The sequence below is a fragment of the Entamoeba invadens genome (assembly GCF_000330505.1).
Source record: "Entamoeba invadens IP1 unplaced genomic scaffold scaff_1105074726215, whole genome shotgun sequence".
In the NCBI taxonomy this organism is placed as follows: Eukaryota; Evosea; order Mastigamoebida; family Endamoebidae; genus Entamoeba; species Entamoeba invadens.
In genome coordinates this window covers 111,031-129,653 of record NW_004440347.1, presented here as the reverse complement: position 1 = coordinate 129,653, position 18,623 = coordinate 111,031, and the positions used below count along the sequence as shown (strand labels likewise).

At 29.2% G+C, this 18,623-nt stretch overlaps 6 protein-coding genes across 6 annotated transcripts; 3 read left to right on the top strand and 3 right to left on the bottom strand.

Moving 5' to 3' along the window:
- Positions 1-83: 83 nt before the first annotated feature.
- Positions 84-719, bottom strand: EIN_453950 (hypothetical protein; the record flags this gene model as incomplete). The annotated part of the gene is made up of 1 exon (XM_004256428.1): positions 84-719. The coding sequence occupies one exon, from the start codon at positions 717-719 to the stop codon at positions 84-86; it is 636 nt and encodes a 211-aa protein (XP_004256476.1).
- A 1,404-nt stretch (positions 720-2,123) lies between these two features.
- Positions 2,124-4,814, top strand: EIN_453940 (hypothetical protein; the record flags this gene model as incomplete). Its single annotated transcript, XM_004256427.1, has 1 exon — positions 2,124-4,814. One exon carries the CDS (start codon positions 2,124-2,126, stop codon positions 4,812-4,814), a length of 2,691 nt encoding a protein of 896 aa, XP_004256475.1.
- A 622-nt stretch (positions 4,815-5,436) lies between these two features.
- EIN_453930 (hypothetical protein) lies at positions 5,437-6,360 on the bottom strand (the record flags this gene model as incomplete). Its single annotated transcript, XM_004256426.1, has 1 exon — positions 5,437-6,360. The coding sequence occupies one exon, from the start codon at positions 6,358-6,360 to the stop codon at positions 5,437-5,439; it is 924 nt and encodes a 307-aa protein (XP_004256474.1).
- Positions 6,361-6,718: 358 nt separating this feature from the next.
- EIN_453920 (hypothetical protein) lies at positions 6,719-9,061 on the bottom strand (the record flags this gene model as incomplete). The annotated part of the gene is made up of 1 exon (XM_004256425.1): positions 6,719-9,061. The coding sequence occupies one exon, from the start codon at positions 9,059-9,061 to the stop codon at positions 6,719-6,721; it is 2,343 nt and encodes a 780-aa protein (XP_004256473.1).
- A 1,490-nt stretch (positions 9,062-10,551) lies between these two features.
- Positions 10,552-11,484, top strand: EIN_453910 (hypothetical protein; the record flags this gene model as incomplete). Its single annotated transcript, XM_004256424.1, has 1 exon — positions 10,552-11,484. The coding sequence occupies one exon, from the start codon at positions 10,552-10,554 to the stop codon at positions 11,482-11,484; it is 933 nt and encodes a 310-aa protein (XP_004256472.1).
- A 6,035-nt stretch (positions 11,485-17,519) lies between these two features.
- Positions 17,520-17,924, top strand: EIN_453900 (hypothetical protein; the record flags this gene model as incomplete). The annotated part of the gene is made up of 1 exon (XM_004256423.1): positions 17,520-17,924. One exon carries the CDS (start codon positions 17,520-17,522, stop codon positions 17,922-17,924), a length of 405 nt encoding a protein of 134 aa, XP_004256471.1.
- Between the last annotated feature and the right edge of the window lie 699 nt (positions 17,925-18,623).

Genomic DNA, 18,623 nt, shown 5'->3' with positions numbered 1-18,623 from the left:
TGGATAGTTGTAAGTTTTTTATTTTTAATATTTACTTTTATATACAAATAAATAACCATAAAACACGACGAATAACGCATTTATCAATTAAAACTTTTCTTGAGAGCGTCAAAATTTTTGTTTTGGACGTAACTTGCAAACGCAACAGCAAAAATCTGTTGTTCTGTCAATTCGTTTTGATAACTTTTCCAATCAAAATTTTTTAGTGTTGAAAAAGGAAAAGTGAACAGATAAGCAACTTTTTCTTCTTCTTCTTTTGTATGCTTTAAACACGCTTGTTTTTCGATGTGTCTCTTTTCAATTTCTTCGATTTGTTTCAAAAGCGGCTCCTTTTCTTTTTCGCAGAGTTTTTTGTCGATTTCGACCATTTGTGATATCACATGTTGGTGGTGTTCAGACATGTCTGTTTTTTGTTTGTTGACCAACAGAATAAGACTATCCATTTTGGCTGTGATGTCTCTTAGTTTGTTCGATAATTCGATACATTGGTCGACAAATTCGTTTTGATTTTCAAGCGTTTTAGAAGTAATTTCTTGAAGTTTGTTATACTCTTCATACTGTTTATCAAGGGGTAAACTGTTGTCGATTGTATTGTTGTCATCGGCGATTTTATCATGAATAGCGTTGTATTTTTGTATATTAGTTGCAAACAGTTCATCCAATTTTTCTTTGGAATCAACAATATCTTTAAATTTTATTGCAACATCAGATTGTGACATCTTTATCAAATTATAAGTTTTACTTGTTATATTGTGTTGATTTTATTGGTTATTTTAATGTGTTTTATTGTTTTCAAGTTGATGTTCCACTCCATAATTTTAAAGATTGATTTTAACAATAAAAACGATTGAAAATACACATACACTTCCTAAATTAGATTTGTCAAAAATGGGATTATTTAACTGTTATTTGTCTTCCAGTTTAAATAAATAAGTACAGAGAGATATTGTAGAAATTTATATTGTTGTATTGTAATTATTTTTACTTAATAACCTTGAGCACCATTATTATTACAATTGTTGATTGCTTGGCACGTTTTAATTAAGTAAATTTTTAGTCATCGTATGTCTCGAAATCATTTCTTTTATTTGAAATGGTTTTAATTTATTTTTTTAACATGTTTTAAACTCATTTGTAACTTTTTGAAATATAACATTTAAAATGGATAATAAGTTGACAACTCTTTTATCAACACCACTTTTGAAAAAGAATAAGTACATTTTGGTTTATGGAGTGTCAACATCTATAAATTTTTAATGTAATTTATTCAAAATTTAATGATGTTTATTGTTATATGTAAAGTCTCAATACAAAAAAATAATTAATCTAGTTTTTTGATATGGTGTTAATATGAAATCGATCACAAATGCACCAGATTTTTACAATATATTCTAATTATATTATCATAAGTAGAATAAAAGTTAATGAAATACTCAAAACTTTAAAACTATGACGCTGAGATCTTTTAATATTTTTTAAAAAGTGTCAATTAATTACAGTTGTATGTTTTGTTTTAAAATAATTATGAAATTATTATTCATTTTCAATTGATGTTAATAAAAGTTATTGGATTCAGAGGTTTCCAAAATAATTATTGCCGAAAATGTGGTATTATAACGTTCGAATTTATAAGAGAAAATGAACATTTTGGTTATAAAATGGTGAGGTGGGTAATTAGCATTGTGATTTTGGAAACCTCTGATTGGATTGGAGTTTCCTTTATAAACAATTAATTAATAATTTATTTCTTATTAATTAATAATTAATTAATAATAATAATAAAACACTTCATAATTTTTATGTGTTTTGACAATTATTAATATTTTATAATAAAAAATAGTTAATTTTATGACTTTAATTAAAGGGTTTTTTAACACTTTTTTTGAAATTATCAAAAACAACTAATAAATATTATTTTTTACTTCACAAAAAAACGTTTATAAAAAATTAAAATAAAAATTGATGTAATAACACAAAAAACAACACTCTGACATTAACTTTGATTTTATATACAAAAATTGTTAATTAAATTGATTAAAATTATACTTCTTTCACTATTTATTAAAAACACTTGAACTCCAATACGATTTTAAAGGAAAAACCGAACTATAAATTAACCAAAGATGAGTGTGAGTCGTATTAAAGGATTTGACCCACTTGGTTTTTCCGACCCACTGCTTCTTCCCACAAAACCAAAAGAATTACCCCCACCACAAGTCTCCATTTCCATCATTTGTAGTGTTCCTCCGACTCAAACGGTGAACTCGATGATACAGACGAATGCTTTTCATTTTCTTTTAGAAGGAATTTCGCATGAAATATACTCGATTGATGCCTCCGGCAATTGTGAATTGTATGAGGAAGGGGTTGAATGTAATACCATTGAAATTTTTGGACGTGGCGGGGCTGTGGTACATATAACTAGTGAGTGCAAAGAAGTCTCTGTTAATTTCAATGATAAATACGTGTCAGTCATTGTGAGTCCTTACACCACAGTGGCTGACCTATTAAGAGCAATTGAACATTCTCTTGGGCTCAAGACAAGTCATGTTTTGTATCTCAATGAAGGTCGGCGCAAACAGGTCTTCCTTCGGCGAAACGTATTAGTGTGGAACTTAAAAAGTGACTTCACAATGGCGGAGACGTCCTTAAAATTTGAAACGAACAAACCTTTACCCATGAAGGGGGATACACCAAATTTCGACGTGTTATGTATCGCCGAATTCCAGAACATCCCGCCCTTCGAGACGATTGTCGACTCAAGTTGGGACAAAGAAAGTGTTTTAACTTTTTTACTAGGAACAGTTTCAATACCCTTATCCGAGGCGTCCAGTTACGATTTAGTCATTAAAAAGGGCAACAAAGTCTTTTCCTTTGAACAAACGGTTTCGTGTTGGGCAAAAGATGGGTCCATCGTATTAGAAGTGAACAAAAAGCCCGAGTGTCATTTAATAGTCGTTGGCGATTACTTAGAAAAGAAGCACAACCCTCTTCGAACAGTTGATTACTATAGACAAGCACCCACAGAAGACGACAATTGGGTCTATGCAAATCGCATGTCTTTCATCATCGCAACAAGTGCATTAACTTCAATCAACGCAGTCGCTTTGAAATTCCAAGCTACAAACACTTTCATGTTCATCGTGAGTAAAACCGGAGAAGTCTTTTCCGTCGAAAACACCGACCAAATCGCAGACGCAAAGAAAGTCGTTTTCATAAAATCGTCCGGCGCAAAGCCCTCGACCTTCTTCTGTAAATCTCTCGACGTCTTAGACCCCTTCGAACCTGTTGTATTCGACGAAAAGGGGCTTATTATAACAAAATACAGAACAATTCTAGTAAGCCCAGAAAACCAAACGTTAATATCAATCCCTCATGCCGCCGTTTGTGTACTGCAGCTATACACCATTGACGATTCCCACGACGCTATTGTCCTTCTGTGCAAGAATTTAAAAACGTCCGTTATAGTGTCTGACAGTTCCAAAGTTCAACGCGTTTTAAGCATTTTCTTTGATGAAAAATGCCGTCTTCTTTTTCCACGTTCCAATACTGAAACGTACGCGTTTCGTTCTTCTGGAACAACTTCAGGAGAGTCAGAGTGGCGAGCAATGTCGTATTCCAAAGAATTTTCAAGGTTAGGACTGACGGCTCAAAATGGCTTTAAAATGGCTGATAACCGCGATGGGACAATTTCACCAACGTACCCCCAATCAGTCGTTTTACCGGACGGAATCCAGTATTCCACTGTATTAACCTTCCGTTCTAAAGGTCGAATACCCGCGATTAGTTGGAGGGGCGAGAAGAATCAAACGATTTCGCGATCCGCCCAACCGCTCCCCGGCACGCTGGGACGGGTCCGGTGTGAAGAGGATGAAAATCTTCTGAGGCAGTTAGTGAACTTGACGAAGGCCGGAAGTAAACGATTAGCAATTTATGATGCGCGGCCGCCTCTGAATGCACAAGCGAATCGGTTGCAAGGGGGTGGGATAGAAAGTTCGACGTATTACCCGTTTGCGGACTTTTCGTATTTGTCGATTGAGAACATCCACGAGGTGAGGAACGCGTTCTACAAACTGCTGCGAGCTATTTTGAGTGTTCCGCACACGAGTTACGAGTACAAAAATTGCATTGAGAATTCGAAGTGGTACCAATTTATCTACGCCATCTTCATTGGGAGCGTCCAGATAGTCGAGAAGGTCAAACGAGGAGATTCCGTCTTGGTCCACTGCTCGGACGGATGGGACAGAACAAGTCAATTGACGTCACTTTCGATGATGGTGTTGGACCCCTATTATAGGACTATTGAAGGGCTTTTGGTGCTCATTGAGAAGGAATGGATCAACTTTGGGCATCGCTTTAAATTCAGAAGCGGGTTGGGAGCGAAATTTGATATTGATGTTGGGGGTGTTGTGCAGTCGATATACCCCAACGCGAAGGCGAAAGAAACTGGGAAAATAGGAGGAGACGATAACGAGTTTTCGCCAGTGTTCCAACAATGGGTCGAGTGCGTGGAAATACTCAGAAAACAAAACGAAACGGCGTTTGAGTTCAAAGGAGATTTACTCATCTTTTTGTTGGACAGTTTGTATGACTGCCAGTTTGCTAATTACTTGGAATACCCAAATACTAGTCCTAGAAATATCACTAATATGCTCTCTATTGTGCCTTATGTCTTGGGACACCGAACGAAATTTGAAAATCAAAATTTCAAGGCCGTTTCTAATGATATTAAAGTCGACGTCAACCCATTGCAATTCAAGTTGTGGAAGGAATACTATAACAGATTTGATAAGGCTTATACACTTAATGTATAACAATTTATGGTGTTAAGAATAAACAAAGGGTTTTGTCAATGTTTGATTGTTATGATAATTGATATTGATTTTTACATTTGTGTTATTAAAAATCATTGTCAACATTTGAGTTTTTAATAAATATAACAATCAAATAATTCGTATGATTTATCAACCAAATAAATGAAAAGTTGTTTTTGTTATTAAAACAATATTAAATTCATTTTTAATAAAAATCAGTCAAATTACACTTGAGATACACCAAGTAATAATTATTTATTTGTTTTTACAAGAATAATTATACACTCTCTCATATCTTTTTCATTTTAACGACGAGTGTTGTTATACAAAATATCATATTTGAAAATAAAAAAACAATAAATAAACTCAAGTTGACTCAAATATTTAACACGTGGTTTTTTGTTTATTACAATTATAAATGTCAAAACGATTTGTTTTTATATTGTTTAAATAATAACAATAACTGTTTCTTTAATTGCCAACAAGTGAAGTAAAGCTAGTTGTGCTCTATACATGTGGTATTTAACATGTTATATATTTAATTTTGATTTTTATTCAATAAAATTAATTTTGTTATTATTTGATAATTTTATAAAACAAAAATATTCAAAAGTGAATATTATTAAATATCCAATTGAAAGACGGCAAACTTCTTTAAAATGAAGTTATCACCGTCACAGAGTTTACCATATGGCATTCCTGGAATCTTTGAGGTGCATTTTCCTCTGGGATTTCCTTTCTTCATAATAAGTATTGTATTTGAAAAGAGACTGAATAATTCTCCTTCGTCTTGTGGTCGTGTCATGTGAATAGCAAATTCAACCATATTTCCTCTGGCAAGATATCTTTCAGATTTTTCACCTTCAAGTTTGAAAGCAAATGCGTTGATATCGATTATTTGGGAGCTTTGATATGGATCATTAAATATACCTCTGTAAGAAACGCCACCAAAGGTACAATTATTTTCACTTTGAATGAGGTAGCAAGTAAAAGGTACATCACTTACTCTTTTACCAAATATTGAAGTCTTTACTGCATAGTCGTCTTTGGTGCTGTCAAACAAAACCTTTCTGAATTTAAGACCACTCCACTTCTCAAGTAATGAACGTTCAAGTGGACTTGTATATTGTGATAGAAGTGCATCAACTTGTTCATTTTGAGTATTGGCATTTGGTTGTGGAATAATTTTGCTATCCAATTCTTTCATTCTTTCATTTGTGATTTCCTGTTCTATACTTTTCAAATGTTCCACAATTTTGTTGTACTCAGTTGTTTTGTCTGAATTATAATTCAACTTATCATCGAAAAGTGCAGTAAGTTCACCAAGTATCTTTCTGACGTTTTTCAATGTGTTTTGTGAAGATTCCCATTTGGCTATGTTTTCTGTTGCTTTTTCATAAAGTGACATAGCAGCTTTATGGCGACTTTCTAACGGTTGGGTCTTGTCTTCTGTTATAGCAAATGATGTTTCATATTTGTTGTATTCACTAAGTTTTGTTTTCGCTTCATTGCATTCAGCAATAAGTTGGTCAAGAACACTTTCCATTAAATTTATGTTTAGATGTTTATTTTTCACCCTTTTATAATTCAAAAAACATGACAAACACTTCTTTGATAAAAAGAAAAACATTTACATCAAAACTTTAAATTATTGTCAACACATTTTATTTTATAAATAGAAAACAAATTATCTGTTTCAAAGCGCATTTCAACTTTAGTTAAAAGATTCAAACTCCTTATACATGTCATTACCAAGTTAAAATCAAAATATATTTAACTTTATCATACTTATAATATAATGTTTTGATGTTTAAAGAAGTTTAAAGTTAATAAAAACATGAAAAGTTAAAAAACAAAATAATTAAATTTGCATTTAACAACATTAAAATCGAATCGAAAATAAATTAGAATATGAAGAATAACAACAAAAATACTATTGATATTTCTAATAGTAATGAAGCGTCTTGTGATGGAGTAGCACATTTATTACACTCTTTATCATCCGAATAACATGGTGTTTTATATGTATTACCATCTTTGCATTTCGAGCACTGTCTGACATTTTCAAAATACCCAACTGGGCATGTTCCAATACACTTATTTTCAAATAAAAATGCGCCATATTCGCAATGCAAGCATTCACTTTTTGAAGCACATTGATCGCAATATTCGTCACATTTGTTACATTTTAAGTTATCAGTAACAGTTTCATTCTTGAAATATCCCTTTTCGATATCACAAGTCGATGAACACGTCAATGTGTTTTCAAGTAAATAATACGATGAAACGCACTTGTCACACTTTCCCTTTCCATTTGTATCACATGAAATACAATTATCTGCACATTTCTCACAATCGCCGTTATCACCAATTTTGTATCCAGTTGGACACGTCGTTTTACACTCATTAAGAGAATTTGGCTGCACATAATATCCAGTTTCACAAGTGTTACATTTCTTTTCATTTTCATTAATAGAGCATTTTATACACTTTTCAATACCATCAGTTAAATCAGAACACATTTTACAGTACAAAACATCATTATTTGTCTTTTCAAAATGAGTGTCTTTAGTGCACGTTGATTCACATTTTGTACTTCGGTCTTCGTTCAAATAAAGATAATAAGGGCTTTTACATTTCATGCAAATATTTTTACTCTGAGATGTACAATTTTCACAGTTTGTGTCGTCACACACAATTTGATTACATTTGCCATCTTCATTTCCATTGGGTTCTACTTGTTCATAATCAACTGAACATTGATCAACACACTCTTTGGTGTCATAAGTTAAATAATACTTGCTTGCACATTTTGAGCACCTTATTTGTTCATTTAATAAATCGGATGTATTATATATAACACAACTTTTTGGATAATCAAAACATATCGCCTTTTCACTGTCTTTGTACTGAGTCACATTATCGCAGTCATCAACACACATGTTTGTCCCAGCGACTTCATAATAATTGACGCAACTTGTTAAACACTCCAGTTTTTTATCTGAATTATAACGATATTTCCCACTACATTTCGTGCATGTCGTTTTATCAGAACAAGTCTGACACCCTGCAATCAGTTCATTGCATAATGTGCATGTGCCATTTTCTATGATAACTTCATTTGACGTGCTATTACATTGTGTTGATGTTGTGCACATTCCTTTACTTGTTTTTGTATATCCACCTTTACACTCAATACATGTGTATTTACTGGAAGGATTTTCTTCACTTGATTCGGTGCACTTATTACAATTTTCAGGACATTTCACACAAGTTATTTGGTCAAATAAAAGATGAAATCCATTTGCTGTATCGCACGTCTCTATACACTTCTTTGTATCAAAATCGAAATACTTGCCTTTTTCACATTTCAAGCACTGAAATTCAGTGCAAGCATTTAAGGCACAACCTTTGTACATCCCATTGCATGTCGAAGTATTCACTGTACATTCCATGCTCAATCCTTCGATTGTGGATAACCCATCTTCGCATGATTTACATGATAAGTCAGTTAAATCGACTTTTTGATTATTATTACAATTAACAACAGTAGTGGCCAGTCCAGTAAATTGGTCGTTGACTGTGTTGTATTTATCTGTGACATACACTTTCATGTTTGTTGGTGTTGTATAATCCTTACCCAAAATTGGTTCTGAAGTTCCATAGTAAAACAACGTTTCAATAGCCGATAAAGCAAAGCCAACATAGGACAATTGACCAACAGAGAGTACAGTGACAGCCGTATTATCTATTGCTTGGTTTTCAATACTCGTCACCTTTTCAGAATTTTTAATTTGCTTAAGATTGTTGCAGTAGACAAACATCTCTTTAGTAATAGTATGATACCCACTCATGTCGAACATTTCCAGTTGAAAGATATTAGCAAAGGCCGATATCCCGACATGTAAGGATGGGGAATAAGACAATTTGAAATTTGGCAAAAAAGACATCTCAAAAGCATGGTCGCCAATGTAAGTTAAATTTTCACAATAATTAATGTCATCATTTCCTTTGCATAGTGAAGTTATCGGAGTCGAATAAAAGGCATTGTCACCAACACTTTTGAGAGAATAGCCACCTGTTATGTATTGAAGAAACGAAGAAGCTTCAAAAGCACTGTTGCCGATATACTCAACATTTGCAAGGTCAAATGAAGTAAAATGTGAGACATAAAAAGCGTAATCTTCTATCACTTTTAATGAGTCTCCAAACGTCGCATTAGTTAACGTCAAATAAGCAAAAGCCATGTTACCTATTTTTACTGCAGACTTCATCATAACAGTTTTAAGTACTGTCTTTTGGTAAAACCCCATTTTGCAGACTTCTGTTCCTTCAGTAATTATTAAGTTGGGATCACAGTCCGTACTATTACCATAATCATAGTATTTGATACATCCACCATATGCAGTGTCAATAGTGTAACACTGTTTTAATGATTTGGATACGGTAATAAACAATATAATACAAAAAAGAAGCATTGAATATAATAAGTTGGTGAAATTCTATTTATAATGTTATTCTTTGTAAAAGATCAAAAATATTTCAAATGAAAACAGATTAAAATATTTTTTTTACAATTAAAACAAAGATTTCTAAAATTTATTTGAATTTACCAAAAACTAATATTATTATTATATAAAAATTAAAAAATTGAATGACTTGTTTAAAACCCTGAATTATTATGTATGTTGTTAAATTACAATGTTCTGGTTTGTCATAATATACAATAGAAAAAACTATTTAATTAGAAATAAAACAAATAAATCATGTTTATTTATTTAAAACTATTAAAAAAAGATATCTTATTATGTAAATAAACTAAAATAAAAATATAAGGTGAGTAGTAAAAAAATAGAGTACTTTATATAAATATTGGTATTATTATTATAATACATTAATATAATAAATGTGAAGTAAATATTTGAAAACATTTGAAGTTGCACATTAAAATAAAACGTTTTTTTACTCTCAAAGTAAAAACCCATTTATAAAAAGAACAGCAAGTCTTTAAAATATTGTACCCCAATTAAAAAACGTTATTCAAATAGACATGATCTTTATATTTATTATAAGCAAGACATTTTTTAAACATTTTTAATACAGTTTAATAATACTTAAAACAAAACATAAAATTATTCAATTAAAATGTTTTTAATGAATTATTGTAATACCCAATTTAACTCATAACCCCAAAATTTACTTTGTTTTTTTTTGTTGTGAACAATATTCTGACTAAAATAATGATAAATTGTTAACACAGAAATGTTTTTTAACCTAAAAGTACCGAATGATCGTCTTTGTAGATACCAAGTTACAAAACAACGTCAAGAAGGCGCACAAAAACAATCTTATTATTCATTCCTTTCACATACTTCTAAATTCCTACTTTGGTTCGGATCCATTTAACCATAACACATGTAAATGCACAAACAAATGCCACACCAGTTAATATATAATAGTAAATTATTATATTATGTATAATCAAAACTCGATTACATCAATAACTTGTGATTACTGAATAATGTTAAATATCTATATATAATGATTTTTAAATTTTAATAAAAACTTGAAAGGTTAAATTAATCATTTATTTAAAGTTCTATAATTTCAAAAAGATGTTCCATTTAAAAACATAAAAATAATTGAATAAAATAATTTATAAAATTTTAAGTATTTTTTATTAATTTATTCGAATTTTAAAAATAAATTAAAAAAAAAGAAAAACTAAAAAACTCGAATGGAAGGCCACATTAAAGCAAACAAATTTTTAGAAGAAGTTATAAACGCCCAACAAAACACTAAAAACGCAATTAAAGAAATAGCTCGTTTTGAAGAAATGCTTAAATTACAAAACGTTCTCCCAACTGCCATATTAAATAACTTAAAATTGAAAAAAGAACAACTTCATGAATACATAATACGTTTAAAAAAACTGAACGGGTTGATTACAATAACAGTCGAAATGCATCAACAAATGCAACGGGATGTTTCTGTTGTTGAAACAACTCCAAGTGTATCCAAAAGCAAAGAAGACACAAATCATCAATTGGATGCCATATTAAAGGAAAAAGAAATTATTGAAAATAAGGTCAATGAACTAGAAAGAAACATTCGAGTTACATTTAAAAAAGTTGAAGACTTGGAAAAGAGTAAAGAAGAAACGAATAGTGAAATTAGTCGATTAAAAAAAGAAAGAGATGATTTGTTTAATAAAAACAACGAACTCACACAAATAATAAAAGACAAGGAATTAAAAGAACAAAATGCTTTGAAAACCAATGAAGAAACACAACAAATGCACTCACATGAAATTTACTTGACAATAGAAGAGGTGTATTGTGGGTGTCAAAAGATGATCGCAAATTTATCTTCAAATAACACCGAAGAAGTGTTTCTTGTCACTTTTAAAAAGGGAATCAAAGAGGGTGAAGTTATCAAACTGAATGGTGTTGAGTACGTTGTGAAATATTTAAAACACCCGTTTTTGTCAAGACGAGGTGATGACTTGGTTGTCAATAAAAACGTCTTCTTAGATAAGGGAGTCAGACACCCAGCACTTTCCGCTGTGTTTATGAAGAGTGGATATCGAACACTGTTGAGTCTAAAAGGGTTTACCGAGCAAGGGAAAACAGTCTTTGATGATGGATCTACAACAGTTAAATCGTTATAAAACAGTCGAGTTTGAGTCTTGTTAACATGGTTTTATTAATTGGAACAATAAAGTATGGTGATATGATTTAATTTTTAATAATAATAATAACTATCTTATTAATGTAGTTAATAAATATCTAACGACTTTTATGCCTTAGTAGTATCAAAATCTGGTCGGTTCGTCGCTCGAAACCTTTCCCTTCGGTCAGGTCAACCTCGCTGAGGGGGCTCCGCTTTGCTCCACCCCCTTTCACCAACCACATTTTGCCGTCCCTTCGGTCCGGCTACTAAAGTACTCCGGGTTCGCGTTTTTAACGTTCTCATCCTTCGTACTTTTTTTTACCTCATATAAACTCCGGACACAAAGTCCGACGTATCGGACTTTCGGATTTGTTTTTCTGCTATTTTTTAAAAATTTTATTGAAATAATTAATGAATTATGTCAAGAAAAACGGGAAATGAGCTAAATGTTATGAGCATTTATAATTCTTATTTTATTTTTGATGTGTTTTTTCTTCAATTATTTTTTTAGTTCATCCCACAAAAACGTTCATTAAAACATTCATTGTTTTCACAAATTATAAATAAAGTAACTACTTTGTTTTGATATGTAAAAATAGTTTTTAGCTTTAACAAAAATATGATTTTTTGATTATAATTGTTGTTAACAAAACTATAATTATAATACATTTTATTATAATCACAATAATTGATAAAAGTGTTCCATTTACAACTGTCATTATTGTTATATATTTCTGTCATGAAACATTAACGTAATTTGCTTTGTCTTTCTATATCATTTTTAAACAAATTCTATAATAAATTAATAATGAAATGATTAAGTATTATAAAAGTCAAATAAAAACAAGTAATAATTGTTAATTTTTTTTATAATAAAAAGTATTTTTTATTCCAATTAATATTTAGAATCACCTATATTTCATCTATAAAAACAAAATTAATCAATTATTATATATTTACATTTTTATAATTAATATTTTAATATTTTCAACATAACGAAAATAAAAATTTTTTGTTACTTGTGGTGTTTTAATTAATTTCATGTGTTTCCATATAAAATTTTGATCCACTTTTTAGTTTCATTTAATAATAAAATTATAATTAAGTCGTGTTTTTCGTTGTTATTGTAAAAATCAACGAATTGAAAAAAAAATAATTTTATTTTCATTTTTTTAAATGTAATAATATTGATTAAATTTGCGATTTTTGTATAAAATTTGGGTATGAAATTAATTTTTCGTGTTTTATAAACCAAAATATTTCATGATTTTGAAATAAGGAAATTGTAGTGTAAGTAGAAAATTAAAAATCAAAAAATAAGACGCAAAAAATCGAAATAAGGGAAAATAATGATAAGTAAAACAGGTATAAATTTCGACAAAATATATTAATATCCCGAAAAACAAAAGAAAAAAAATACTGTTATAACGTGTCGGACTTTATGGCCCAAGTTTATATTAATAAATAATACTTACGCTTGAAAAAAAACAGGGAAACTATTGAAAAAATAGTACGGCACTTTGTGTCTCTTTATGAACTATTTTTGTACTTTTTATTTTTTTTATTTTATAAAAATGCAAACCAAAGTTGTATATGAAGAACAAAAAGATTTAAAGATTGAAGTAGAAAATGATTTACTATCTCGTTTTAAAAATAAAATTCTAACTACATGTAAACATATTATTAACATTTATGGTCATGATGAAGATTTTTATTATAATGAAATATCCAAGGAAATATTTATCTTAAAACCAACTGGTCTTTGAAGTATAAAACCAACTTTTTCTGAAAAAGATAAATTGTGGAAAGCATATAAAAATAAAGTTAAGTGTGAACCTTATGAAGTTATTCCAAGATTAAAGACGGATAAAGAAGATAACTCTTCAGCTTTAGGCATGAGTTTCTCTTCAAACAAACCAAAGCGAATCATGAAAACTAAAACAATATTATTCAGTACCAATATATTTGGAAATCCAGATGAACCAGTGAAAACAATGGCAGAATAATAAAATAATAAAATAATTAAGCTTTAGCTCGCGATGAAATTAAGCATTAAATTGTTTTGTAATTTCTTCTAAGATATTATCACTAATCTTATTACTAATTCTATAATGATATAATAATGGTATCACAAAACTTTTCATTACATTTTCCATTTTATCATATTGTTCTAATAATACTTTATTTTAAGTTTTCAATTTTACAAGTTCATCATTGATAGATGATAAATCAATATTTTTAGTTTCATTTTCTATTTGTGATAATTTATCACTCTATTTACTCATTTGTTCGTTAAAATGTTTTTCTCCTATTCATACTCGCGTTTTAATAATTTCCAAATTGCCTTTATTTTTACAAAATACATATCCTTTAATATAAATGCTAGCATTTAATTATTTAGTATTTATATTCTTTACATCTGGATGTTTAACAATATATCGATTTATTTCTTTATTACATCTTCTAACATCTTCAGATTCATTCATGTCATATCTTTTAGTTATATAACCGATTTTTTATTAATTTGTCACCACATCTAAAAGATGTGTAGACGCTTTGCTCAGCCTTCGACTCTGCTTCATCCATCTTATTTTTATCATTAGCATTTATCGTGATTCTCTCGTCAGCCTTAGGCATGAGTTTCTCGTCAGTTTCATAATTACTCATTTTATTCGCATTTTTACTCATCTGATTGTTATCAATCTTTTTTTAGCCGTGTTAAAATATTTATTCATGTTATTTAATAAGTCCATTTTATTGACAGAAAAAAATACCAAAAATAACATGTTGGGATTTATATTGTTCATTATATTGGGATAAGTATGGATATTATATGTATAACCATGTTAAAAGTATGTACAAACTACTTTTTTATTCAAATATACACGTTTTTAACATAATAAGACATATATGTCATTATTTGGACATAATTATTAACATATCAGTAGGTATTTTATTTATTCTCTTCTTAGTAATTTTATAATTATTAGGTAACAATTTGACAATATCCGTTGTTTTAGCTGTTTTATTTATTTTTAATTCTAAATATATTTCTTGTAATATATCTTTAGCTTCTTTAACAGTAAAATCTTTAGTAATTCTTTGTTTAATTAAATCTTCGGCATTATTTGAAATTATAGTATTGTTCAATACTTCCCTTTTCATTTTACTCTCTTTATAATTTAAAGCTTTCATTTTATTTTCTCCTAAATCTTCATAATATTGTTTTATAGATGGATATGTGTTATTAATAATTTCTAAATCAAATTTGGTATTTATTGGATCTTTAATTAAATTAATGTATAATTCAGTATAATTTATAAATGTTACATAAATATTTATTAATTTGTATTTATCTTCTTCATGATTTTCAAATATATTATTAATATTATTATCAACTTCAGTTTTAGATTTATATGTTTTTTCTAACATTTCTTTATTTAATTTATAACAACAAATTGATAATTTATTTAATTTAAATATATTATTATCTAAATAAATATAATTCTTAAATATATCACAATCTTCTCGATAAACATTTTGAGAAATCTTTGACATAATTTCTTGATTAAAATCTTCTTTAACTTCCAAATTTAATCTATTATAATTTTCAATAAACTTCTGAGCTTTAATCAAATCATTATCTAAATTATCTTTCTTTTCTGTTAAAGATGTAGTGTAAATGAATATCAATTCATTTTTTAAAAGGATTACAATCTAAACGTTGTCTTCCAATAATTTGAAATAATTCAGTTGAAATATTAAACGTGATATTGGATTTAACATTATTAATAACAAATGATTTCGCACAAGTACTATAAAAATCACAACCAGCAGAATAAGCTTTTTACAGAATGTAAATTGTTTATTATTTTTAGCACAAGCATTTATAATTGGTATTATTAATTTTTCCAAATTGATCCAAATGTTCAGTATCATCTATTATTTCATCTATTTTCAGACATTCTATTTCATAATTAGTGTTATATTTCTTATTAAAATTATTAATCTTATTAATATTATCAATATTATTACTAATTAAAATATTAACATCATTTTCACCTAATCCAGATTTATAACACAACTCAAGTATTGAACTGATAGAATTGATAAATATTACTATTTCTTTAGCTTTAATTCTATTTTTATTTTCATAAATACCGTATTTACATGTTTTCAAATAATTAATCATGTATTCTAATGGATTATTTGATTTTTTAGATTTAATAATGTAATCATTCGTGTTTGCCGCATAATTGTCAGACGTTTTTCCAGAATCATCAAAATATATTGTTTTTCGATCGTTATTCATCCATTTAAATTCATAATAAGGTAATTGTGGTAATAATTCGATATATTTATCAGGAATTGGAGTGGCAGATAAGTAAGTAACATGTTATAAACCAGATAATGCATTTAAGAATCTCGTTAATGCGTTTAATTTAAAAGAAGAATCAGATAGAATAAATTGGAATTCATCTACAATTATTCTAAATCTGTTAATGTTTGGAATGTTTTCAATTAATTTATGGAAAGAATCATATGTTACTAATATTTTAGGATTAGGATTACAATATAAATAATCACATATCGTTTCTTTATCGTTAGAACATTCTTTAACAAAAAGAAGACCTTTATGTTGTTTCATTTTAGATTCCAACATTCCGATTCTAGGAGAACATATAATTGAAGGATATTTGGAAACTATTGCAAAATGAGTTCCTCCTACATTAGGTAAAACTTTATTTAAAAATCCATTTGGAAAATTAAATCCTTCTGTTTTAGATAAATATTTGACTCCATAAGGAATCTCGATAATTGTCTTTTTTAAGGTTTCAACTTTGGTTTGCATTTTTATAAAATAAAAAAAATAAAAAGTACAAAAATAGTTCATAAAGAGACACAAAGTGCCGTACTATTTTTTCAATAGTTTCCCTGTTTTTTTTCAAGCGTAAGTATTATTTATTAATATATATGAGGTAAAAAAAGTACGAAGGATGAGAACGTTAAAAACGCGAACCCGGAGTACTTTAGTAGCCGGACCGAAGGGACGGCAAAATGTGGTTGGTGAAAGGGGGTGGAGCAAAGCGGAGCCCCCTCAGCGAGGTTGACCTGACCGAAGGGAAAGGTTTCGAGCGACGAACCGACCAGATTTTGATACTACTCCTTTTTAAAATAGTTGACTTTATTAATTAGTAAAAATACTATTTAAATTATAATTTTTTATGTTTCAAAAAAAACAAATAAAAAATTAATATAATTATTATTAAAAAATGAAATAATAAAATTGCGATTTAAAGTATGTCTTTTTTCTATTTGACAATATTGGGTTTTTATTATTATTTATAGTAACTGTATAATAATTTATAATAAAAAGAACGTGGTTTTTCAATTTTTTTTTGTTTTTTTTATAACGGTGTGCAAAAAATAACAAAAAATAAAATTGGTTGACAACTAAAAAAATTTATTTAGCCAAAACAAAGAATAGGTTGGTCTTGAAATGTGAATACTAAGAAATGAACGAGTCAACTATATTATTCAAAATGAATAAAATGTCATATTAGATAAAGCAGACATGTCAAATTATTATTTGGGTCAAATTGAAGACGACAATAAGTGATTCGAAAAAAAGGCAATGCTTAAAATTGTTTAACATTGGTTTTAATTAGCGATATTAAATATAGTAAATTATGGTTTAATTTTTTCGGTCTAGTTTTTATCTTTGTTAAATTTTTATAATATCGCTAAATAGAAAACAGACTTTAACCGGCCAAACAAACACAAAATTTATCGGCAAAAAAGCTGTGGCTCGTTTTTATGAGCCATTAAAAAAAGAAACTGGAAAATAAAAAAATATCAATTAAAAAATCGAAGACTTTGGAAAAACAAATATTTCTTTGTTTTCAAAATGTGACTAATTCGAATTTCATTTATCCCAAAGCTAAAATTTTAGTTTTTTATCATTTTGTTGATAATTGTTGATAATTTTGTTTTTATAGCACAAACTATCTAAAAAACTCGAATAATAAACCAATGTCTGTATCATCTACAGTGAATACAGTAACTGCGAATGATGGTACATGTGTCTGGGAACAAATTAAAACGGAAAAAACTGATCAAAAGTTCAGCTTCAAAGTGGATAGATATCCAGAAGTCCATGGAATAACCGACGAAACAACGCCTTATGAAATATATAGTTTATTTTTCACTAAAGAGTTGAAAGATTTTGTTATCCTTCAATCGAATAACTATGGGAAAGTCGCTATCAAAAACAAGAAAGGCAAACAAGTTTTCAAAAAAAATCACAGAAACGGAATTGGATGCATTCCTTTCGGTATCAATTTCACAAGCCAATTATCAAGACACAAAGCGTCCACTTTCTTCTTTGTGGAAAGGACTCGCTTCAAAGCCAATGTTCACCAGACCCATCAGCGTTGAAAGGTATTCCGAAATAAAGTGGGCGTTACGTTTCGACACAGAGGCGGCAAGCCGAGTTAACCAAATACATTCGGAAGAAGTCCAAGATGAAGAAATTGAGGAAGACCAAATTCAGTGTGTAAATGATGATACTTATGACCCACTTGATCAAGTAATTGAAGTATCCAGAAAAAGAACGACGCCATTAATTTCTGATGATTACCGTCCAATTCCAACATTCGACCAAATTGTTGGGAGAATGGATGAAACCCAACGAAAAATCAGTGTTTTTACTCGTATTATCCAGGATACACAAGATATAAACCAACAAATAATTGTCCCAACGCAACAGAATATTCTTACACAACCACATTCTCAATTCATTGGTATTTCAAGTGATGTTAGTTCGATTGATGGATTTCACTTCGTGCCACTATACAACAGTAACAATTTGGTATCAAGAATTATAAGAATAAATAAAATGACCCAACAAGACAACACAAATGGCTTCCATCAAACACAAACACCAAGCCAATATAATAGATGTTCACATTTTAAATAATACAATTCCTATCACGAAATACATTTCTCAGAGTTTGAACGCCCCAAAACAAATACACAATAATCAACATCAAAATGGTCTTAATTTTGAAGACCAAAGAAACTCACTTTACCCAGATGACGAACTCAACTGGGACAATTTCAACTTTATCAATCAAC